This window comes from Manihot esculenta, chromosome 9 (assembly GCF_001659605.2).
Source record: "Manihot esculenta cultivar AM560-2 chromosome 9, M.esculenta_v8, whole genome shotgun sequence".
Classification (NCBI taxonomy): domain Eukaryota; kingdom Viridiplantae; phylum Streptophyta; class Magnoliopsida; order Malpighiales; family Euphorbiaceae; genus Manihot; species Manihot esculenta.
The window spans coordinates 9588218-9613530 of NC_035169.2; the positions used below are offsets into that span (position 1 = coordinate 9588218).

Consider the following 25313-nt stretch of genomic DNA (forward strand, 5'->3'; position numbering starts at 1 on the left):
AATGATTAATAATTGAAAAAAAAAAAGAATTGTTAAAACGAAAATGGGAGGGGAAACTAATTATTCTAATTATACGAAAAAGAAGATAAATTAAAAATAAAAGAATGTTAATTGATGGTTCATGGTCTAAGACGATCTATACTTCCATTTCAAATGAGTTAACCGTCCCTTTCTGAGAAAACTAAGCTTAAGCAACCAACTTTAAAAAAAATTCATGCTTTAAACCCAAGTCTTTATTTCATTTCTAGGTTTCATATATATATTCATTAATTAGTATAAACTATTATCAATTTTCCATTCAACTACAAAATACTTATTTAAACTAAATTTATATATATCCATAATATAAATAAATAATAAAATCCGTTAAAATGGACATAATTATAAACTAATTAATTGATAGAAAGTTATTAAAAATTACCTTAATAAAATTTTATAATCTATATATATACCCACTTATTCTAATAAAAAAAATATTATAATGAAATTATTCAATTATTCTTCATTTTATTACAAAATCCACATAAAATCTTTATATTTAAATTACAAATTCATATAAATTCGATCTACCACGAATTGCTGCACAATTGAACCTTTCACTGCCGGCCAACCTAGATTTTTGTATCACAGAAATATCTGCATTGTCTTGGCTTGTCGTTATTTGTTTGAACCTAAAACTGCTTGTGTATCTGTAAAATTTAGCCAAAAATATCCCACGCCAATCGGGTAAACCTTATTCTAAAATATGTATATATATATATAATTATATTATTTTGGACCTAGTTGAACAATTCTAAAAGTTAAAGGATTAAATAGTAATTCTATTTAAGACGCGTCACATGCCACATTGTCGACTGAGCCGATGATTGATGAAGCAGCACTTTACTGATGCATGAAATAACTAAACTCAAGAGTACTTCTGAAATTTTTTTGTAGGTGATAAATAATTTTAAATAAATAGTATATACAATTTGCTTAATTTTTAAAATATTTAATTTAAAAATAAATCATTTTAATTAAATTCAATAATTTATTTGTAGTTTCCAACTATTGAAACATTGATTAGCTTCAACTCCAAATGCGTGCCGTGAAACAGCACAAAAATTGGGCTCTCCATGTCTGTGAATAACCAGAGAGTCCTACGTTATCCGCTCAAGTAACTCAATCCCTCACTCTTCGCGTCTATGAAGAGAAAAACACCAACTTCTTATTTTGTCTGCGAAAAAAATTACACCAAAAGGCAGGTAAGGACAAAGCAATTTTCATAGAGAAAAAATGCATACCATATTATTGTCTCAAGCGACCCATAGAAGAAATGATGCAGTAAATAGCCGTGCCGGATTTACAAAAGGGAAATGGAAAAAGAAACAAGAAAATAGAATATAAGGCAGCAGCTTCATTCATATTCGAGTAATTTGATCAAAGCGAATTGCAAAGCTGAATGAGAAACTGTTTGCCTTTTGTTGCTGACATCGGATGATGGTATTGAGTGCAGAATGCAGACCCGCTTCCATAAATTAAAAAAGACAAACAACACAGCCACATTAGTGAAGAAAGTTTAGGTGTAAAGTTAAACTATCTGGTATCTATATGTATTTCTATTGGAATATGAAAATCAGGGAGGAAAGGATTTAAAAAATACAAAAACAAGCAGGAATATTACAACGGCACTCAGCACCACTTTGATGCACTATAAAATTAGCATCATATGCCCATTCATAAAACTCATGTATGGTAAACCTGAAACTCCTCGAGTCAGCTTCTACCTGCCAATCAGTCACGGTGTCTCGTTTTCAAATTTGAGACGTTATCCATCCTTGTCCGACCAACAAAAACAAAGTAAGAGATTCCGTCAATCATCCAGCAGAACACATTAACGAGTCCAAAATAGGAAAAACAAGGACAGAACATATGCAGGACATGGAATCACTTTAATAGTGATAATATCAGTAGTAATTTAACATTATGATTCTGATAGTAAAGAATTTTACGCCTGCTAGCAGGAGTTGTCTTGATACAACATTTGAAACCAACTGGATCAGAATAGGGACATGAATATAGTGTATATTCTAATGACCCAAAAAAGATATATATGGTGTATAGAATTTTTTTTAAAATGGTATGCAATCCTATCACAAATCAGAATTTAGTGATGGGACTAGGCGCACAGAGCAAACCTAAAAACAGAAAACAATGAATTGATAGAGTGACTTCTGCCAGACTCGGAAAGTAACAGAAGTTATGTTAAGTGAAGCAAGTGCTTCCAAGATTACATTGTAAGTCTAAAATGAAATGCGATTAAAACAAAACCTTAGTATTCATTCCAATTATGGTTTTGCTAATCAATCACGCTGATCAAAACTTTGCACAGGCATCGTGCTCAATATCGGAACAGCTAAACCATTGAACCATCAAATTTAAGCACAATAAGCAAAACCACATAAAATGTCAAAATAACAGAATGAGAGAGAAGAATCACAGGGTATCAGAGAATGACCCAAATGCTATCTAGCAGGTAGGAGAAAACAAATTTTATGTCTAATCTTTCAAAAGACACAGGTATTAGATGTTTGCAAGACCGGACTTGCTAAGACTACAAAGCTTCTTTAGAGATGAAGTGCCTTACCATTTCATTATCACTAGCAAGTCCTAAATCATAAACTGAACTTTCTGATATACAGTTCACATGCACAATGGGACCCTCAGCATTCTCACTAGTAGTTCCTATCCTGCCATCCCTCAAGGTAAGTGACAAGTGCATTGCTGCTTTAAACATCCATTTCTTCCTTTCATGACTATAGTAATCTTCAAACAGCTCACCACACAAAACACATAGACATTGATCTCCGTCTGCAGGAACCATAGGTTCATTCTCATCCATTGTCCTCACCAACTCATCAGTGAAAACAGAAGACTCAATTCTAAGTGGTAGCTCTGTTTTTCCAGTAACCCAGTCCCCTGAACATGCATACCATCTCCTTGTAACCTTATTTCTACCATCTGGTTCTGACTTCCTCCAAGTGTGCCACTCCAAGTGCCTATCAAGCCTTTCTTTAAGCTTGAGTTTTAGTCCACATACGCTGCACTGATGCGGAAGATCATCAAAGAGTGAACAAATCACAAGAGGATGTAATACTCGAATTATATCTGATTTGAACTCCAATCCTATAAGAGTTCTTATCTCTGCTGAAGTGGATTGGGGCAACACAACAGACTTTTTAGCATCAGGCACATGCAATAAAACTTCATCTTTGGTGGATGAATGGGGAATGACAGAGGAAACTGGAAGAGAAGAAGTTGATGTGTTGCTAGAGTTGGTAATGCTTGGGTTCTTTGTCTCTGATTGAGTAGGCATCTGAGGAGGTAAGGAAGATGATGTCTCCGACTTCGATGCTGATATCAAACCCTTGGCAATTAATGAGCTCCAAAGGTTTGATATTGGATCATCTACCTTATTCACTGCACTTGAAGTCTGAACATATGAAGGTGGAGAACCAGGAGGCTGCTCTACTTTCCTCTGAGAAATATTTGAGGTGACTGATGTGACATCAAGTGACAGAGGACCTGATGGGGATGTAACCCTTGGCCAAGAAGATGTAATTTGGGAAGGAGAAGTTCCACTTGAAAGAGGAGGATGAATTTTCGAGTCAACTGGATTTTGCCCGTTATCCTGAGAACTTTTGTTAGCGAAGCCAACAGTGGTTATATTGGAGAGAATTCCACTACTCATAACGGCAGCCAACAAACCACTCGTGCTTGACTCGCCTGAAACTTCTGCACTAAGTGGAGTTGAATGACCTGGTGCAGAACTTCCCAGTGTTGGAGTAAGAATTTTGGAAACTAGACCAGAAGGTTCAACTCGTTTGGAGTCTGCTTGTCGTGGCTGCAAAATAGGATGCCGGCAGCTCCGCTGAAAAGAAGGTAGTGAAGGAGATGATGATGGCAAGTCTTCAGGCTGCAGTTTTTGCAAGTTGCCAAGCTGAACATTTGACTGCAGCACATTCACTGACAAATGATGTGCCTTGTAATCAGGACGAGAAAGGTCTTGCTCCATGGAATTTTGCAATTGTTGGTGTGAGCGCGCTGGAAATGAAGGTGCAGGTGGATTGCCAAACCTAGATACAACCTCATGTGCATCTTCCTGTTTCCTAAGTTGATACTCAAACTCCTGCACAGGAATAAAAGAAAGAAAAAAAAAAAAAAACAAAAAAAATTCATAACAAGGTCTTGCATTGCATCAGCAAAATTCACAAACTGTTGGGAAGAAAAATCTGTTTGAATAATTACAAAATTAGGTTGCCTTGTGGACACTGCAGCGATCTCAGTTATGAAATTCTCATAGCAATATTTACCAAAAAATTTCATTTCTATTTTCCTCTTCCAGCATATGCACAAATGATAATCCAATTAATCCAATCAAGGCATAAGTGCAAAGTATCAAAAGTCAGTTAAGAATCTTAGGTTCCTAATCATTTGGCCTTACCATTTTCTTTCCATCATCACATGTCCAAAGTTCTTTCTTGGACTTATTAGAAAGATTAACTGCATCCTGATCTGATAACCTAGAGTGCATATTCCACATAAACTCCTCTTCCTCGGTGTTTTTCCAGCTATCCGACACAGCACTGCTGCTTTTACTTGTAACGCTCTGTGTTGGCTGTCGATGCAAATCAACATTAGCAGCCTTTCTCATTGAGAAATTTGGAAATCCATGCTTCATACTGAAACCATTTGTTTGGTCAACTATTGTTTCGGTGACACTGTTGCCAGCTCCATACTGAGGTTTTTCATATCCTTGTTCAGCAACCTTTCTACTGATTCTTCCAATACCTGAGCCTGAGTTCCTTGAAATGTCAGAAGTATGCTCAAGATCTCCATACATTGCATTGATTTTCTTCTCATGAACAGGTTCATTTGGTGTTTCTCTATGAGAACGTTGAATGTTCTGAAAATTAACTATATTATGAGCCAAAGACAAACAGAAATAGCAGCATGAATTCTATCAAATTAAGGGGACGTGGGAAAGCTTCACTTGCATGTATTTTAACAGGAGGATCTACCAATAAGCGTCCAGGACCAATACCAGCTACTCTTTCCGGTCTTTCCAGACTTTCCGCATCCTCAGTTGAGTTGGTTATAGGAACAGTCAAGTCATTAGCAAGTCCTTTTGCCTTCATCCCATAGAAACAAGCAGGAAAGACAACAAGCAGGATAAACATCCAGTATAAATACAACAGTTTTCTCTTTCAAATACAGAGAATTAATCAGTCGCTCATAATTTTTACTGGAATATCAGCATCAGAATATATCACAGGCACAAACATCATTAGCAGCAATAAATTTTTATTGGAATCGGCATCAGGGTATATCATAGGCACAAACATAAAAGCAGCAAAAGCGAACCAATGTAAAATCAGCATAAAAATTTCAAAAACTTTGTGAATTTCTTATAAAATTGTTACAAATATGATTGATAAATATCCTTATTAGTTGGAACCTACAGGCTAGAGTAACTAACTGGAAGGCATCAAATAGTTTACTATAGCCACTGAGACATGTCCAAAAGGTAAAAGGAAAAAACTATCAAATTGGTTGGTGAATTCCACTGACCCTGCCTGATTGCTGAAGACTCTGTATTTCCAAATACTTGGGGTTAACATGAATTCTATGTTGTCGGTGCCTTGACTGTGAATCAGGCTTAGAAGTTGCAGTACCAGAAGATGAACCATTTGCTGCAGAAGCAAAGCCAAGTTCCTTCTCAATCATCTGAAGTGACAGAGGAGGGAACACTCCTTTCCAAGTTCCAAAAAGATGTCGCATACTCAAATGCACAGAAGGATCTACCTGTCTATACACCTTGCAGAATACCTATAGTGCAGAAAGAACTACAAAATAATGCCATTTGGAAAAGCATGCATATAGCATCAGAAGAACATAGGTTGAGTAATCCTAATGACAAAGAAACGATCTGTATTTAGCAGGAGATATGAACTAGGATGGTGAATGCACAAACATAAAAAATATTGTAAACTAAAAAATTTGACACAACTTTCTGGTATTAAATTTCTATGACATAGCAGTCTCAAGTATTCTTGTGATTAACACTTCTTTTAAATCACATATCAAATTATCAAAAGGACATGTCTACGTAATAAGATGTGACACATGACAAAAGGCTAACCTGAGGTAGTCTGGCAGCAAAGTATTTAATGTAATCTCTCCCAATGTTCTTTACAATGCAATCTAAAAGATATAGTGATGGCAGCTTTTGCTCACTGGGAACCTGCAAGTTATTTTTATGATCAGATATGATATGAAGAGACAGAGTTACACAGCATGAATGATGGCGTAGAACCAACCAGAAGGGAGAAAATGGCTCTTTAGGTTCATTTACTTAAAGCATGTACAAGAAGTTCAATGCAACTGCGGATACCATCCATACTTTTTTTTTCCTTTACATTACTAGAGTGACATTAAAGAACAGGAATGCCTCCAGAAAGATGAAAATATAACCAACAAAGGACGAATGAAGTTCTGAATTCTGATGGTAAGGGCACCTGTATTCATTAATAAGAACCTAAGCTTTCATTATTCTATAAAAAGTTTCAAGCAGAATCCAACTCCAGACTAGTTAGGTAAATTGAAACATTCCTCCACTTCTGTTTTATCCAATTCCAGTTCTGTTGTATTTCTTGCTACACCTTAACTAGATTACTGAATAACAACTCCTCCCAAAAATTTGGCTTCCCTGCAGGACTATATCAAAGTCTCACCCATTTCAGCAGAGCTCTAATAAATATTAAATCCTCACATAATAATTAAAAAAGGTTTATAATGCATTTTCAATATATCTATTACGGACTATTGCATTCAACTCAAAGGAATAAGACCAACGTCTTATGTATATTTTAATAAAAATGCACAAGGGTATATGTGGCTGCAAACCAAACAATTTTTTTTTACAACGTCCATCTTTTCACCGGAAGCTGGCTTTCTTTGCATGTAAACTTCAATAAACCTGTATGGACTGCTCAATTTCAACTCCAGAACATATTTTATGGAAACGAGTTGCGCACAGATAACGAACTTTATTGGCTAAATAGTAGTTGAAGGGATCTCTATAACCCGAAGTTGGACGGTTGGCAATCCAATGAGACGACTGGTATAATTCGCGTCTAAGGTATCACCCCATGTTAACGCTTAAGATAATTCTCATAACACATTAGAAAAATACAAAAGGTTGTATCATAAGAAGTTGTCATTAATCTGTAATTACAAGGTCACCATTATTCTTCTTTTGGATCTATAGAATAATTGCACTTTACAATCGATTCAAACAACAATCGGGCGCCATAACCAAAAGAAACAAAACTGGGGATCACCTCAAGGATGTTAGCGCAGACAGTAGCAGCAATCGCCTTCGCTGCATGGAGATTCTCGCCAGCAATTATAGTCAAGTTACTGATTATCGGCTTTGAATTGAAATTGAGCTCTGACAGAGCTGTCTTGTACCGGCTCACGAGATCCTGATATTGCTGTGGTTGTGGCTGGTACGCACCGGTACGGCTCGAAATATTGCTCCCCGATTCTCTATCACTGGTAGCCCTATACCTCGCAGCAGAAGACGTTGCTGGCACTGCTGTAGCTGGCCTCCGACTCTGAGGGAAATGGCGAGAGTCAATGTTTGTTTGCTCCTCAGACAGTCGAGGCTTCTTCAAGCCCGGTTCTCTTGATCTATCGAAGGATCTACGAGTATTCTCCATTTCCATTAGAGTACCCAAAACCCTAACACCTAGTTCCAAATCCCCAATCTACTATCTACCATCAAAATTGAAACCCATACAATTTATTAAAATAAAAAAAGAGAATGACAATACAAGGATTTTACAATTACAAGCTTATAACAAGCTGAAAAAAAATAAGAAAAAGATAAAAACCCTAGCCCTAATCTGTATAGAAAATTAAGCTACTAGAAGAATTAGCTATTGTACATAGAGAAAGAAAACAAAACTGAAAAATAGCGTGCTGGGAAAAATCGATACACAGAGAAAGAGAAGGAAAGGGTAGGGGAACAGAGAGTGAAAGCTTTTTTCAAACGAATGGCGTCCTTTTATTCCAGCAAAATGCTCGGGTTGTTTTTTTTTTATCCCTAAGGTACGAAGAATTCATGCATGAATCCACGTATTTTAAAAAATGCATTGTGACTTATATTTAAAAATTTTATTGATTAATTTTATTATTAAATATTTTATTTTTAATTTTTATAATTTTAAAAATATTATTAATTATTTTTTAAAAATTTATTAATTAATTCTCTATATTAAATTTAATAATTAAAATTAATGAAAAAATAATTAATAATTTTTTTAAAATATTAAAAATATCTTAATTTTTTTTTTAAAATTAAAAAAAATAATATTATAAAAACTAAATAATAACTTTTTGGATGGTTTTTAGTTGCTTAATCAAAACCTGATACTTATTTGATATCGATTTTTATCATCTTGTGTCAGTGGGTGGAGTGGGAGACTTGAGAAGTTGTCGATTTTCACGTAAATTAAGATTTTTGGATGTGATAAATTTTTTAAAAAAAGTTTAATTGAAAATGTCTTTTTGTGACTGTTTTCTTTGATATCATGCATTAATGTTTTAAAAATTAAATTTGGGAGATTTTGATATTTATTATTATTATTTTATTTTACTTTATTTTAAAAAATCCATTTCATTAAAAACACACTACTATTGATTTTATTCGATTTTTTTTTTAAATTATTTCTTTCAAATTAAGATATAAGATTTTATTTTTACATTATTTTTCCAAACATACGAATATGACTCTGGTTTTATAGTATGGTTTTTTGTAATATATCTTTTAATCACATTTATGATTTTGCAGAAGTTTTTTGAGGATATGTATTATAAATTAATTTTTTAAAATTTCACATTAATTAATTGTGAATGAGTATATATGTAAATTTATATACTAATAAGAATCTTATTAAAATTACATGATTTTAACTTGATCTTAGTAGTTATAATTCATAAAATAAATTAAACAAAAAAGCAGCGGTTGAAAATTTCAGCATTTACATATGACAAGAAATTAGCTCCACTTGTAGGTTGTAAACCTTTCATTGGTTTCTTGGAGAAGGATTTGGAAGTACAAAAACATTTGAAGGAGGTTACGCTTGATTTTCTCTGCAAGCTTTTGCACTTTCAGTGTACAACTCTATCAAATTTTTTAGTTTAAAATCTTTTATATTTAATATTTTAAAATAAATATAATTAAAAATCAATAAAATAATATTATAATTTTTCATATATAAAAAAATAAAATAAATAAAAATTATAGGACGTCTATTATAATAAAATTTCAGTAAGTGAACTTTACTTTTCCCGGTTAGAAGTTATAATTCACTTTTTTGTCATTTATAAAAACATCTTTATAATTACGCGTCAAGCGTGGAACCAAAAAAAAAATAGCAAGAATGTGCTACCAGAAATACTGAGCCTTCACGTTAAATTAACTAGGATTAACAAGAGCTGATTATGTTAGAGATGTAGTCATTAATACATAATAGAAATAATACCTCAAGGGAGAAAGTATGAAGAATTAGTACAGCCAAATAAGCTTCCTCCCCTATCAACTATGCCCTCCATTCTCCAAGATCAAACAGAGTAAAGGGTATATGATCCCTAGAAATTAAGGTATCCCCTATGAAATCTGACTAATGCATTAGTAACTGCAGCCCAAAATTTGGCACTTCAGTGTTGGCTGAGCGACAGATTCAGAAACCTCCAATTCAGCCAAAACACTTGCTCTGCTCCAAAAACTACTTCATGGCAAGAATTTGTTAACATCTGCAATAAGCCAATAAGTAAATATATTCAGTACTTGGAACACAGGTTGCTGAGGCAATGCTAACAGCAGAAGACTTGGATGTTAGCAAACACAGCATCACATAGCAGCACCATAACTTTCACAACTTTTCTGCACATTCAGTACTTCATAGAGCAACTGACCGAGAAAATATGTCCATACGCTCCTAAGACGTGTGCAACAATTTAAGAACATGAAGATGTTGTAAATACTTCAGAGAGTACATTTGATATGACACCTCAGATTTTTTCTAAGTTGGATCATGCGTAAATCTAATTGATAATGCATAAATTAAACAGTCACTAACTCGTCTCTCTTAACTAATAATCCACTACGTTTTCGTCATACCATTTTCAAATGCGATGCTCACCCTTTTTCTAAAGCTATTCTCTCTCTCTCCCCGTCTGTCTCTAATCAAATCATCCACGGAATCCAGAAGTTGTTGATGTTTGCCTACACTACACTAGCAAAATTACTAGTAATTTTTGCACAGGAGAGCCTGATTGAGGTTCTTCCATTTCAAAGGATCATTTTCACATTTGAGGAAAGCTCATTTTATTGTTCTATTTTTGCTCTACAAAGAAGCTAAACATCACATCCAAGCTCCTTCAGTGGCTCTACAAAGATCATAACCATATCTGCCAGCATAATTAGAGAAAAGATGGGTAGAAGACAGAATGGCCGTGTAGACAGATGCAGTAGGCAACAACCCAACACTTCAGCGGCATAGATCATAGTCCTCGTCCACTTATTGATGCCACTAATTAAAACAAGAAATCCACAGAATAAGAGTAACTATCAAAACTTACCAGAAGCATTCATGCCAGGACATCTAGAATACAGCACCAACCCAACAGGAGTATGATGCTCCATCCCAATGATTGCACCTGCAATGTTTATAACTCAAAAAGCATATATTAGCAAGAACTGCAAATCTGAAAAACTATTCACATAATTCAATCCATTGACATAAACTAGATGCATAAAATTGGCTGATAAATAAAGCTCATTGATCCCAAGAAAAAAATGAAACCTGAAAATCTAGAAAGAATAGAAGTTGGTATTCAAACAAATAATATGCACGTAATGTCCAACTGATAGACCCTATATAGAACGAATAATAACAAGGCTAATATCCACTCTCCAACCCCACTAAACAGATTCAATCAGGAACAGTCAAGCTTACACAGCGTATGGCCAATATAATGTACCACATACACAAGGCAGCCAATTAAACTGAACATGATCGCTATAATTGGGCAAAGCCACCAAGAATCAAGTAAAATACACAAGGTGAGAACAACAGTAGCGTACACTAGACGTTATTAAATTCAGATTTCTCTCAAATGAATAGTTTCAACTTAGCAAGCTTCATGTCCAACAAATGAAATTCATGACTGTAGGAGGGAATGAAGAAAACTCATTCCCACTCATCAATAAACTGGAAATTAGTAACCTGTTTGTTCAAATATAAGGAGTTATTAGTCCTACCTTCATTGTATATTTTTGTCAACCAATAGATTTGAAGATTTTAGATCTCTATGAACAATTGGAGGAATGCGTTTGTGAAGACAATTCATACCCTTTGCCTGAGAAAAGCAATAGCACCTCAATTAGCCTGATATAAATCATGATTTTAGCCAATAGCGAGCTGAAAACAAAAGAAAAGGGGAAACTTTTTTTCCTTAAAAGAAAAAAGAAATTTCCATATCCATACCACATCATAGGCCATACATAACCGGCACCATTCATCCAATACCTCTCTTGCACCAGACTTATGCAAAAGCCCCTATACAAGCTACCTCTACTGTGAAAACCCAAGAATTCATTTTCTTTTAACTTCTTAAAGAAAAAAACATAGGCACATACGAATAGACACAATAAATTAAGCCTTAATACCAAATTAGACAGAAGTATTTCAAAAATAATAAGCAAATACTTCCAACACATTCCACACTATAAAAGAAATAGAGAAAGGGTATTTCCAAGCAGACAATGATGAACCTTGATAAATATTCTGTCACTATGGATAAGTTTGGTGGCTGAGTAACCGCACCCATGAAAAGAACTATGTTTGGATGTCGAAAGAGTTTCATTATTGCAACCTAACAAATAGAGGAAAAGAAACTAAACAAATCAAATCAAATTAAAACCAAGAAGAGCAATCTCAAAACTCTGGCCAACACATACCTCCCTTAAAAATTCCTTGATGCGTTCAGTATCAAAATCTTGCTCCATGAGAATTTTCACAGCAACTTCCTATAAATGGTGAAAATTTTATTAGAAACATACAACATATATGTAAGGAGACAGAAGAAACAGGATGAGAAAAGATATTAACACCAAATCTACTTTTTAAACACAGATATAGTTGAATTCTAAAGTTCCCGTCAACAAAACACCAAAAATAAATTCAGAACAGAGTTCAAAAGAACTGATTTAAGGGAAAACAGTGGAAAACGAAAAATCCAAATATAGACATTTGCATGCACAAGCGTATTTTTACCCACACCTCTATACAGTGGTGAAGCTACATAGAGAAACTTTGCTGCCTCAAAGTACAAAAATTGGGAAAAAAGGCACCTCCTTGCAAAACTGACAATTTAATAAGTTAATGATTAATTTGATATCAAAGGTACATCAGTTTCGAAGTGAACAGTTAGAGCAGGGTCTACATTATTGTCTGAACAAGTAGCATTAATTAAATATCACATACTATAGTGGATATTGTAAAGTAAAGTGCAGGATAACCATACACATCTTATTTGAACTTTCCGCTCAGCGTCATTAAGGTATTAATATTCATTTGGACATGGATCTGACCAAAACTAAAACCACTCCAATTAAGATTCTCAGCCAAAGCTACAAAAGCTTATGCATCCATATAACTTCAGAAAGCCATTAAATTATCAAGTAAATTACTGCTTAAATAAGTCACAATTCCACATTCACAAAAATGATCACAAAAATCATTATAATTGCACAGTTCAGAATTCTAGAATAAGAAATTAGAATGCTTTAAATTCTGCACCATTGATACATGGTAACTGAAATATGCACAATTATAAAGCTTACTGAGCCATGCCAATCCGCATGGTGAACAGTTCCAAATGAACCTGACAATAGACAATGCATCCTTCAGCACAGTAGAACATCTTTATGCCCCATAGATGGGATGTGCTTTAAATGGATGGTATCTTTCACCACGTTTGTTGACTGTTTAACATTCTGGGAAGGATTATATGGTCTAAAATTTTGAACACTTCCATTTTGGTCAATTGTTCCATCAACTTTCACTTGTAGAGGTAACTGAGTAATTTCACTACCATTGGTTGGGATTTGCACAAGGTTATTTTTATCTCCATTTGTTCTCTCATTTTGCTTAGGATACATAGGGAATTTAGGAGCTTCTTCATCAGAAACAGTAGCTGCAGTAACAATAGTCAACAGAACATAAAGAACAGTATAATTATGATTGATATCAAAATACAGGTCTAATAAACAAGACAGCCACATCAACAAGGAATCAAGCATTAATAAAGGGCAAAAGATAATTAAGCTGCAACTCAGCTTGGAATTTTTTCTGTCTACTTGAGCAAAACATTAATGCATAAATTGATGTCTCATTATTAGTAGCAGCCACACCCACAACTTTTCATCTCAATTTGACAGAGGGATATGAACTTCAAAATAAGCAGATTTCACTTGTCTAAAGGAAAGTATAAACTGATGTATCTCAATTTTTCATTAGCAATGTAAACTACAAAAATAAGCAGATTTCACCTTTTTTCAAAGGATTTCAATAATTAGATTGTGTATTACAGATGGAGGCAGAAATCTAGAAAAGTTTAGTGCATATTTGCATCAAGTCTTTAACATTGTAAATGAGTTAAAAAAAATCATATTGGATAACATAGAGAAGCTCCAGAGCCAAAGAGATCGAAGTACAGAGAACAGTGCATAATCATTCCAAAACACACAAATAAATAACATATACCAAGTATCGTCTGTCATGACTACATGACAAGTGCAAGATGACAAAATTGCCCTTCACCGAGACTACAAAGAATAAATCAATATCACATGTTCATGAACGAGATAATCATCCCAATTCCGGTTAATATGAAATCAACAAGAATTATGTTCAATCAACTAAAATATGATTACCACCATGAAATAGAGGATTATATGTAACAACATAAAAGCGCACACAAATATATACCAGCATGCAGCAGGTAAATTGTACTCCGCAATAAATTCTAATACAAGCTTAGGGGAAGCGTCAATTAATATACATAAATTTACATGTAATACTGCAACTTTGAAATTATATGTATTCATTTTTTTTTAAAAAAAAAAACAATGAGAATGCTAGCTTGACATGTTCTACTATCTCTTTCTTTAGTAATGATTTCCAAAATAACAAAATATTTTGGGATAACCAAAAAAGCAAAGAATGGCTAATGATTTCAAAATTGAAGGAAAAATATGGGACGTTATAAATAAGTAGACATTCTCATAAAAAATTATCATTTATCAGACTCCAAGCACAGAATTCAAATAAAAGTAACCATTTCATGCAATAAATTCAATTTGCCATAAAGGCATATAATATAGGCAATTGTTAATATGAATGACATGGTCAACACTGCAAGATAAGCAACTCATTAGAGAGAGGGACTTGAGAGACTGCATTCAAAAGGTAAAATGACAGTATACACTCTCCTGAGACAAGTCATAGCAACAGAAACGCGCATGCTTACATAAAAATGGTTTTTAGCATTCCCTGCAAAAGCATCATCGAAGACAAGATTAAGTGATTGGCTATCTGAGAAGTACTGTTTGGCAAAAGACCTGAAATCAACAGTAGGTTTATTTGATTTCATTCGGGGAAAGCGCAATGGTGAAGAAATTGTGATGAAAGAAGGACCATTGAGCAGTGAATCAGGCTCACATAAACAACCTGGCTTCCCTACCAAGTCAACTAGATACTCCCTGAAATGAAAAAAAAATGTATATTAATTGAAAGATGTTGCTCAAGTATTGCTGCGTAAAAGGGAAAAATTAATACACCTTTATTTCTGATCCCTTGTAAAAAACAATAATAAAAAAATCTAGTCCCTTAGTTTATTATTTTTTACTAATAAACTGAAATTATAACTTTAAAAAAAAATGTAATAAATAAACTGTCATTTCATTTTTAGAATTTATAACTTTATTTGACTTGTTTATAAATTCAGACACAGTGACACTCTCTTACTTCTACAATGTTGTAACTGGGTTTTAATGCATTTCACTTTTTGTAAAGAAAAAAAAAAAGAGTTTCTATTTGCAATATTGGGGCAATCCCTAGTTGCGTAGGTAAGCCCAAGTGGTGCCGGGCCACATACAATTTTCTGGGCCACTTGGGGCCGGTCCATCATGAATGTGTCTAATGGCTTCAAGCAAACTTTCCCTCCTTAGTGGTTTGCACAAATGGTAATCCATTCCTGCGTTCCTCATCTTCTCCCAATCTTCGCCTGAAGTATGCGCCGTTAATGCAACTATCGGTATGTGAATGTTGTAAGATCTCTCTTCCTCCCTTATTTGTCTTGTTGCTTCATACCCATTCATCACTGGCATCTGTTAGGAGGAATATTGGCGTGCAATACAAATTATAAGCACTCGAATCACTTTGATTGTATGTGTGGTAATAGTTGTAGCTTCAAAGAGAAGAAAATTATAGTGTTTACCTCGCAGTCCATTAGTATATAATCATATGGACAATAAGGAGAAGTGGAGTAAGCTTCATGTTTCCTTTGTTCTTGTAAACCAAGAAGAACTAGTTGTAGAGCTTCCTCCCCATTTTGACAAAGCTCAACAGATGCACCGAGTCTCGAAAGATTAATCATGGCCACATTACGTAAAAATGAATTATCTTCAGCAACCATGAATCTCAACCCACTCAAGGGTTTATCATTGCTTTGGTTACAATGAAATTCTTCTACTTTCTCTTCTTCTTGTTTTACTTCTATCTCTGAAGATCCAACTGAATATCTTCTGGCTAGATAATGTCTTGGTTTCCTGTGTTTTCCCCTCCTTGAGCTGCCTTCTCCAAGCGGAAGCGAGTGTCCATAATATTGCACAGTTGATGATCTTTTTCGGCTACGAGAATGCATTGTTGATGATGTTCCGGGATCTCTAACAAATTTTCCACCATGATATGTAAATTCTCCCTTGGTTATGGCCGATGAAACTCTATGGTGCATGGTACCCCCAAATTCTGGTAAAAGTTTAATTGCCTGAAACAAGCGAGACCCATGAAAAGGTTTCAGCAAAATGTCATCATGTGGATGGATCATGTACTCTTCAAGGCTTCCAGGGTTGATGCTACGGGAGGTTGGTTTATCTAACCAGACAACTTTGCAATAACATCTGCGAAGGCCTCTTCTAAATTCAGTTACAGCTCCATAGAGTTCTTGAAATGGTCCAGCACTAGTATCAATGACAAGCAATATAAAGCTTGGAGAACGTCTAAAATTGCCTGCACTTCTTTGAGAAGGTAGTCTTTCTTCTATACCATCCAAGGCACTTAAAGGAACATCTTTTGATGTGCTACTAGAAATTTCACTTCTGGAACCAAAATCTGATCTTTCTGAAGAATTGTAAGGTGAAACATTTTGCTCAGATTTTATCTTTGTTAATGCAGAATGAAGCCATTCCCATTTTCTCACAACCGATGCTTCTATCCCCAAGCTCTCCATAAACTTGTGTACAATTCTTCGCCTCTCAGCAGTTTGAATCATGAGAACAACATGGGATCTTTCAGTCTTAGGACTAGAACCAAGTTTCGACAGCCAAGGACTGGAGCCCCAGATTTTAAGTCTAGGAGTAGAAACTGAATACTGATGTGTGTTACAAAATCCAGTTTCAATATCACCCATTGTATTACTGGTTGAACGACTCCCAGCTGATGCAATAAGGAAAGTGTTGAACCTGAAGCAAGTTCCCTTCTCTCTGTTCTCTTTATCCACAATTTTTATATCTCCACCCATCAAACGTACCTAAGACAGATTTAGATGTTAGATATCAACATGTATCCAAATTGGATAAAAAAGACTATGCAGGAAATTGATTCAAAATTTTGATTAGGCCCTACAATATAACGTACCAAAGACTGAACTATTCCGAGTCCTAGGCCAGTGCCTCCTTGCCCAAGTGTTGTTTCTTTAACTTGAACAAAATTTTCAAAGACTGATCTTTGTTTCTCCTTAGGAATTCCTTTACCTGTGTCATCCACCTCAAACACAAACTCCATACAATTTGGATTTTGCTTCACTGAATTCATGGCTTCCACATCATTATCTTCTTTGTTTTCAGTAAACTTGCAAGAAAGGTGTTTCCAGAAACCATTCCGATTGGAAGCAATTATCTTGTTTTCTATACCAGGCTTTCGTGCCCATGCTCGAACTAACACATGCCCTTCAGAAGTAAACTTAACAGCATTGCTGAGTAAATTGCAAAGGACTTGTCTGAGCTTTCCCCTATCTCCTTTTACTTGAGAAAATTTAAGAACAGTTCCATCATAGGGATCTAACACAACATCCACACCACTTCTCATACCCACAGGATGAAACAAATCTACTACATCTTCAAGAAGGTGGGCTAAATCAAATTCCTCTGAATCAACCTGCATCTTTCCGGCTTCCATCTTGCTCGTATCGAGAATAGAATTCAATAAATCTGAACATGTAATGTTTAACACTATATCAAGGAGATTTCTAAAAGAATCCATCAATATATAATAGTGCTTTCAGTGAACTTACCTACTAGGTCCTTTGCACAATCGTCCATTTGATGTAAATTTATTTCTAATTCAGAACCTGGACAAGCTTCTTCATAGCTCATCTCTATCAATCCAGTAATGCCTGCTAGGGCAGCACGAATATCATGGCTAGCTCTAGCAAAGGCAAGACTCTTGTTCATGCTCTTTCTCTCTGCTTGTTGAGTTGCTTCCATTTGTTTTATCAATGCTGAACACAAGTATATCTCTCTGGTTGCAGCCCTAACCATCAACAATACAAAACTAAGTATAGAGATGAAGACTGCAGCTATCATTACCATCAATAGAATGAGAGCAATTTTGGTGCTCCTATGAACGTTACTTGCAAATCCATTATATGGGAAAGCCAATGCATATACCTGAAATCCAAATACTATAGTGTTAGACATATGCTTGTAACAATGGTAATAATAACTTTTTCCATGCATATGCAACGCATTTAGATTTCTTTAATGTCTGTTACCCGCTTTGATTATTATGCTTTCATGAGAAAGAAAAATCTTTTATGCCATCTAAAGAACAAAAAAAAATTCACATGCTAACAACTTAAATGTTAGAGAGTGTAAGACGAATTATACTTTGATAATTAATATCTAGTATCATGTTAAATTTAGAGAGAGTATTGCATAAGTTACAGTTAAATTCATTTTAATAGAAGCTTATAGGAGTGATTAAGTTACACATCAAAACAAATAGTTAATGGAAAAATTATTATTTGGTCGTAAACTTAATAGGTAGTCTCTCAATTGAAAAAAATACATTAGAACGTCTTAAAGTTTTAAAAAGTCTACTAATTAGTTTCTCTCTGTTAATTTTAGCCTTTAAATATTTTAGAAAATTCTAAAATACTCTCATTACGTAAGAACTAATTAGTAAATATTTTTCTAAAACTAAGGGACCAACTAATAATTTTTTTTTCCATATAAAGGGACTAAACGATATAATATTTAATGGTTAAAACTAACAAAAATATTAATTAATTAATTAAAAGTAAATTTTCTGTAGTTAATTTAATGTTATAATCAACCATTTACAGTTTGTCTTTTAAATTTCCTACATATCCAATGTAGAAAAAAAAAACTAGTAATCTTTTGAAGAAATGAATCATACCGATTGCACTCCCACAATTTGAAGCGGAGAACAGAAAACTCTATACTTCGTCTCCCCAATGTTCAAAATTGAAGGTCTTAGCACGCCATTGTTGGGCACACAGGAAACATCTCCAACAATAATTTGATCTCCATTCGGCTTAAATAAACTGAAGAAAACTGATTTTCCAATTACCACAATTTCAGTGTTTGGTAACCCATTTGCAAGCACTTCCCCATTTTGTGCAACCAAGTATAAGCTTCCACCATAAAGATCAATATCCAAGAAGAAACTGATGAGTGCTTTTACTGGAAACCCTAAGGAGATAACACCTTGTCCATGTATAGTAATTGAATTAAGAAAGAGAAGATCATGGGCAGTGTTCCAACCATTTCCTAACGAGGCATATCCATTAGAACTTGCTAAAGCTTCTTGAATCCAGCTTGCATTAGCCAAAATGTTAAACCAAGATTCAGAGGCATCTCCATATAGCCTTCCTGTGTCTGTGTCTACAGGTTGCTTATAGCAAGTGTATTTCATTGGCTTGTTTGTGGAACTTGAATTGGAAGAAGCTGTAGAGTTAGAGTACATTGCAAAAGTCTGGTTACCTTCAACATAGTACGCAAAAATGTTTCCTTCCAATCCAATATATGAAATCTGCGATATGTGAGGAATTATTGAAATTGTTTGAAATAATATTGGAGCAACCTGCATGCAATGGAAAAATTGAAAAATTTTAAAATATTCTTTCTTGTTGGGATTAGGTGATGAATCCTTGGTGAAAGGAAATAGATAGAAGATACTGAACCTTATTTTGGAGGTCAAACTGCGAGAGATCACTTCCATTGAGAGATGAACTCAAAGTTCTTGCTAAATTTGCTGTAGACGAGTTTATTGGCAGCAACAGTTTAGCTGTATTTTCGATTTGAAATAACAATCCAGAGCGTAACATGCTAGCGTTCAAATCAACTTTTTCTTTCATATGCTGAACGATCTTATACCAACTTGGGATCACTATACATGGAAGAAGCAACGCTCCAATTGCCTGCATGCAAGAAATTGAAAACAAACAAAGAAGAAGAATAGAAAAGCTTAATTAGTAAAGATATATATATACACATACACAAACAGGAGTGAATATTAGTTCAGAGCAGTAGAGATCACCAGAAGGATGAAGATGAAAAGCTGGGATGCAATGAGTGAGCTGAACTTCATTGGATCTTCTAGTTGTGATCAAACAAGGCCAAATCTTCTTCTTCTCCTTCTTCTTCATTTGCGGAAAGCATAGGAATGAATATCAGTAGATGAGTAGTGCATTTCTTCACATGCATGATGATAGGAGAAAATCTCTCTTTGTGACCTCAAAGAAGTTAATTTCTTTGATGGGCATGAAATTTATCAACTACTTTACAGGGAAGTCAAATCTAATTGCCTTTTTTTCTTTTCATTTTCCAATTATATTTAGGACCTTTAAATCAAGAATCCAGAAAATTTACTGATTCTAATTTTCAGTTTTCTATTACTATTCACAAAAAACTCACAAAAACTTCCGTCAATAAAAATTAAAGTTTCAACGGTAATTAATTATATGGGAGAGCTTTTAATGACAATATAATATATACTCATGCCTATTTTACTCATCACTAAATAATTAGTCAATACAATGTGGGATAAGTATTTTTACCGATGAAAAAACTTCACGACTAATACCTTATGATTTTGTCGCTAATTTCATCAGTTAAAAGTTTGCGCTTGACGAAATAGCCTACACCTACGCGCAAATTCGATGGCAATGTCACGTCTATTATTTTATCAATGTGAATTTTTCTTCACGTTGCTTTCTTTCCCATTAACTTTTTATTCAAAACAGTTGCTTAAATATTAACACAGTAATAAAACAAGAAAATCTGACACTAGACCCATCAATTCTAAGAATGTTTGGTATTTGGATAATTATTCTATGAATGATTTGACCAATTATAAATAATTGGCTATAAAAACAAGTAAATCGAAATGATTCGTAAATGATGAATGGATAATAAAAAAATTCATTTATTCCTATTATGCAATGATCATAAAAATTGAGTATTTGAGTATTCAACTTCGTTAATGATTTCGTCTAGAAAGGAAATTGAGTTTTAGATGTATACATAGGAAAAGCCATGCAAAGCAAAAAATGCAAGCACCATTTGAAGAGGAATTCTTTTACCTATTTAAGAAAATTTATATTATATCCGACTAGTTCTAAGTTCGAGTCCCACACAACCCGTTATAATTATCATATCAAAATCAGATGAAATTCTATATTCAAAAAAATTCTGATGAAAGTCATCAAACTGATCAATAATAAGCCCTCAATTATCTATTTTGGTTTATAGAGAATTTGTATGTTTGGAGTTCCTAATGATTAAATAAACCAAGGTTTTATCTCAACTGTAATCGTTTTTCGTAACAAGTCGATCCAAACTGACTCAAATAATTTTTAAACCTATTTTGCACTCGAGTCATTTTCTCTTAAGCCCACTAGCTCCGCTCTATACCAATTCTAACAATCCGGCCTAAACTAATCCAAATAACTTTTGGACCCATTTTCCACTTGGTCCAAAATAATTAACTCAAATTATATAGTAGTTTTTAAGCTAAGATTCATATATTACCAACTTAATTGGTAATTTGCCGACGTGGGAATCTTTCTCACATCAAGTTGCTAGTTATTACATTTCTGTAACTGGATAACCAACACTGAAAACGCCTTCTACATTGTATGGTTTGGTATTTTGATGATCCCTACTTTATAGACCGCACAACTTCTATATTTATTATTGCATTCATTAATGCTCCCCCGATAAACATTAATGGTATTCGTGAACCTGTTTTTAGATCTCTACTTTATGCAAATAATATTATTTCTAGTATTATTATTCCTACTTCTGCTTCTGCAGCTATAGGTTGGCATTTTTACTCAATCTAGGTCTGTTGATGAATGGTTATACAATGACGATCCTTAAGAACTAATTGTTCAATTCTTTTTACTTAGTGTAGCTTGTTACATAGGTGGTGAGTGGCAACTTAATTTTTGACTGAGTATGTGTCCTTGGATTTTTGTTGCATATTCAGCTCGTGTTGCAACTACTATTATTGTTTTCTTGATCTATCCAATTGGCTAGGGAAGTTTTTCTTATAGTATGCCTCTAGGAAGCTTTGGTATTTTCAACTTTAGGATTGTATTCTAGACTGAGCACAACATCCTTATACACCCATTTCACATATCAGGCGTAATTACACCAACTTCTTATTCAGTGCTATGCATCGTTCCTTGATAACCTCTAGTTTGATAAAGGAAACCACATAAAATAAATCCGCTAATGAAAGTTACAGATTCAGTTAAAGAGGAAAAAACTTATAATATCATAGCTGCTCATGGTTATTTTGGCCGATTGAACTTCCAATATATTTCAACAACTCTCATTCTTTACATTTTTTCCTAGTTGCTTGGCCTATAGTAGGTATTTAGTTTACTATTTTCGATATTAGCATTATGTCTTTTAGCCTAAATGATTTTGATTTCAACCATAGCCACTTGCTCAAAATCATAACAATAAATTATTATTTAATCATCATGCCTTTGTCCCATTATATGACTACTCACTGATATGAATGGCATGAACAGAGAAATTTAATTGGATTGAACTTCTTGCACATTCTTTATTAGTTCTTGCAAGTGTTTTCCATCCTCATAAATTTTCTTCGTGACCAACTTGCATGGTTTGGATATTCCAATTGCACATTGGAAGACTTGAGTAAGACGATCATTTGCCCAATTTGAACAACCACTCAAACCAGAATGTTTTATGTTTTTTTAGCAAAAAAAATGAAGAATTATTCCTGTCTACACTTGACAATTCCCAAATATTGATGATGTGATTCTCCTATTTATTTTCTGAGGTTGGGAAACTAACAACTATGTGACTGAGTTGTTATAATGCTGTGGAAATTAAAGGTTGAATCTCATCATTATGATTTTGTCGTTCAATGTTTTTCTTGCCAAATGGTGTTACATTAGATTATTTTGGAACATATTCTTTTATGAACATGAATATAAAGTTTAATCTCTGAATTTTTGGTGTTTATATCTGGAATGGAATTGCAAAATTTTTCATATTACCCGCATCCATTAGTTATGTTTTGAACCTTCTGCCCGCTGAATGCACATTTTGCAGGCAGAAGGTAGCAGACCTGCAGAAGAAACTTTTATATGTAGTTTATGTATTTATTTTAGTTAAAATAATTTAAAAAGTAATTTAATTTGTTAAAATATTGAAACAACATATGATTAAATATAGTAGTTGTTAAAATGAGTATAATTAATCCAATTCAATCATCCTAGTTCCATGATTTGCCTAAATTTGCATGTAAATAATTTTGAATCTCCAGTTCAGGCTGGAAAGAAAACAATAAATTATTCTAAATCTTCTCAAACTCTTCATATTCTACAAATAAAGCCACAATCAGAAGAAAAAGAGCAAGAATAGAACACCAAATCCAAATCAAAATACTGGAATTCAATGAGAAATCTGATTAGAAAGAAAACTAACCTGTAAGTGACAGCAGCAAAGGAACGAGAGCTACTAATCCGGGCTGGAAATCACGGCAACAATTGGAAGGGCTTCACAATCCAGTCGCTGGCAGCAAACTAATCAGCAATGGAACGAGTTTCCCGTAATTGCTAGACTTGATTCAAGTTTGATATGGTAAACCAGCAATGGAGAAGTTGCTCCCGTAACCTAGACTCGATCGGCAGCAACCGGAAGGGGACCTCCAATCAGACAGGAAAACACGGTAGCAATTGGAAGGCCGCGACCGGCAGTGGCAATTAAGCAACAATGGCAGACTCCTCCCTAAACGCAGAGTCGATTTCTTTGGAACGAGAAACTTAAATCACGCCAGCAATTGGAATGGAGAATACTACCTAACAAAATTGGAGACCATCATATTTGGAAACAGAGTATCTATTCTGATATGGAAGTTACTGGAAAAAATGTTAGATACAATTACAATTTAACCATCAATTGAAAAAAAATAAATATTTCCATAGAAGGTTAACAAAAAGAATACAAGAGAAGGAACAAATATCCAAGCAAGTAAAGAACACTGCAGCTAATGGAGGCTGTTGTGGTACTGCAATACCCACATAAGTATTGAGTTGCCGGACAAAACTGGAGAAATTGTTGTGCTTGAAATTCCGAGGCAGTATGACTCTAGCAAACTCCACCGGGTCCCAAACCACGAAGCTCTCCCCTGTGTTTCCCCACGAGATAATCTGGTCCAGCGACTGATCATTCACGAGATCATGAGTTTTCGAGAGAAATGGCGGTATTGGATTCTCCTGTAAGCTCGCAAGAGGCTGAGGCACTCCAATGTTCTCCTCCGATCATCAACTGTACCTCCTCCATAAGAAGGTCCATTAGGAGCTGATTCAGATGTAGGATTTGCTTCAAATTCATACATCAGAGAATAAACTGATTGTCCTATGACAGAAAATGCTCCAAATTCAAAAGGAAATGACGAAGATAAAGGAGACCCACAGTAGCTAATATCCTCCATACTCAACGACCCAAGTGGGAACAGTTGAGAACCCATCAATGGTTGTAACAAAGACGTCTTGGTGTTCGTCTCCGGCTCCGGCTCCGATGGATAAGATGAATGGGGAAGTTGATGAGGCGATTTTGGGAACTTTTCGTCTTCTGGGTTCATTTATTAAGGTACGATACAAGGATCAACGTGTACTGGTTCACAGTCCGAAAGAGAGGAGGAAACAAGGTAAGGTTTGGACGGTGGGAAATGTGGGGCTAAAAGGAAAATTTTAAAAGTTTCGCGGACAAACTGTTTGAGAAAAAATCTCAGAAGAGGCGGTGAAAGATGGAGTCTTCGTCGGCCACGGCCATAATTTTGGATAGCCATTTAGAGTTTCTCAGGACGGGTTGCATAAGATAATGATTTGTGGATCAGACAGAAGAGGAGACAACTTGAGAAGGTAGATATTTATTTATTCTACAATTTTTTAATTAAATCATATTGCATTTAATTTTAAATTAATTTAATTTTAAAAAATTATTATTTAATTCATGTAAATGATAAAATTAATTAACGGTGTATGTTTTAAAAAGAAATTAAATTAATTCAAATGTTTTACTTTAATTTCTTTTAAAAGTAATTTTATTTTGTTATATTCTAAACTATGAGTTACTTTTAGTTTTAATATAAATATATTTTTATTTCATAGATATATATATTAAAAATAAAATATTAACTTAATAATAATTGCATAATTAATAAATATAAATGAAAAGTTTATTAAAAAGTTAAACAAAATTTATTGTTTAAACTATATTAATTACCATTTTCTTATTTTTTAAAATAATTAAAATATTTTAATAATAATTTAATCGGTGACAGTAATTACTTGGTGGCTAAGCTAAGTCAGTGACCAGTAAAATTTTAACGAGTCATGTCAAAAGATAA

The 25313-nt window shown here is 34.2% G+C and overlaps 2 protein-coding genes and 1 pseudogene across 9 annotated transcripts; 1 reads left to right on the top strand and 2 right to left on the bottom strand.

The window, feature by feature from the left end:
* Positions 1–1245: 1245 nt before the first annotated feature.
* LOC110623186 (polyadenylation and cleavage factor homolog 4-like) lies at positions 1246–8154 on the bottom strand. 4 transcript variants are annotated; one of them, XM_043959602.1, is made up of 7 exons: positions 7383–8153; positions 6182–6283; positions 5611–5868; positions 5037–5171; positions 4484–4945; positions 2627–4168; positions 1246–1816 (listed from the first exon to the last, which is right to left on the bottom strand). In XM_043959602.1, exons 1-7 carry the CDS (start codon positions 7767–7769, stop codon positions 1808–1810), a joined length of 2895 nt encoding a protein of 964 aa, XP_043815537.1. In that variant the 5' UTR covers positions 7770–8153; the 3' UTR covers positions 1246–1807. The 4 variants fall into 4 exon arrangements, with proteins under 4 accessions (XP_043815537.1, XP_043815538.1, XP_043815536.1 ...); XM_043959603.1 differs by lacking the exon at positions 1246–1816 and having other exon boundaries at positions 2487–4168; positions 5061–5171; positions 7383–8154; XM_043959601.1 differs by lacking the exon at positions 1246–1816 and having other exon boundaries at positions 2487–4168.
* Positions 8155–9494: 1340 nt separating this feature from the next.
* On the bottom strand, positions 9495–24320 carry LOC110607899 (histidine kinase CKI1). 5 transcript variants are annotated; one of them, XM_043959600.1, is made up of 16 exons: positions 23983–24320; positions 23387–23760; positions 19956–20058; positions 19600–19836; positions 18813–19499; positions 17686–18061; positions 17031–17602; positions 15613–16923; positions 15271–15502; positions 14835–14875; positions 14644–14734; positions 12956–13308; positions 12071–12139; positions 11372–11469; positions 10690–10767; positions 9495–9861 (listed from the first exon to the last, which is right to left on the bottom strand). In XM_043959600.1, the coding sequence occupies exons 3-10, from the start codon at positions 20004–20006 to the stop codon at positions 14865–14867; spliced, it is 3477 nt and encodes a 1158-aa protein (XP_043815535.1). In that variant the 5' UTR covers positions 20007–20058; positions 23387–23760; positions 23983–24320; the 3' UTR covers positions 9495–9861; positions 10690–10767; positions 11372–11469; positions 12071–12139; positions 12956–13308; positions 14644–14734; positions 14835–14864. The 5 variants fall into 5 exon arrangements, with proteins under 5 accessions (XP_043815535.1, XP_043815534.1, XP_043815533.1 ...); XM_043959599.1 differs by having other exon boundaries at positions 12956–14734; XM_043959598.1 differs by lacking the exon at positions 14644–14734 and having other exon boundaries at positions 14735–14875.
* On the top strand, positions 20096–22443 carry LOC122724600 (annotated as a pseudogene).
* Positions 24321–25313: the final 993 nt, after the last annotated feature.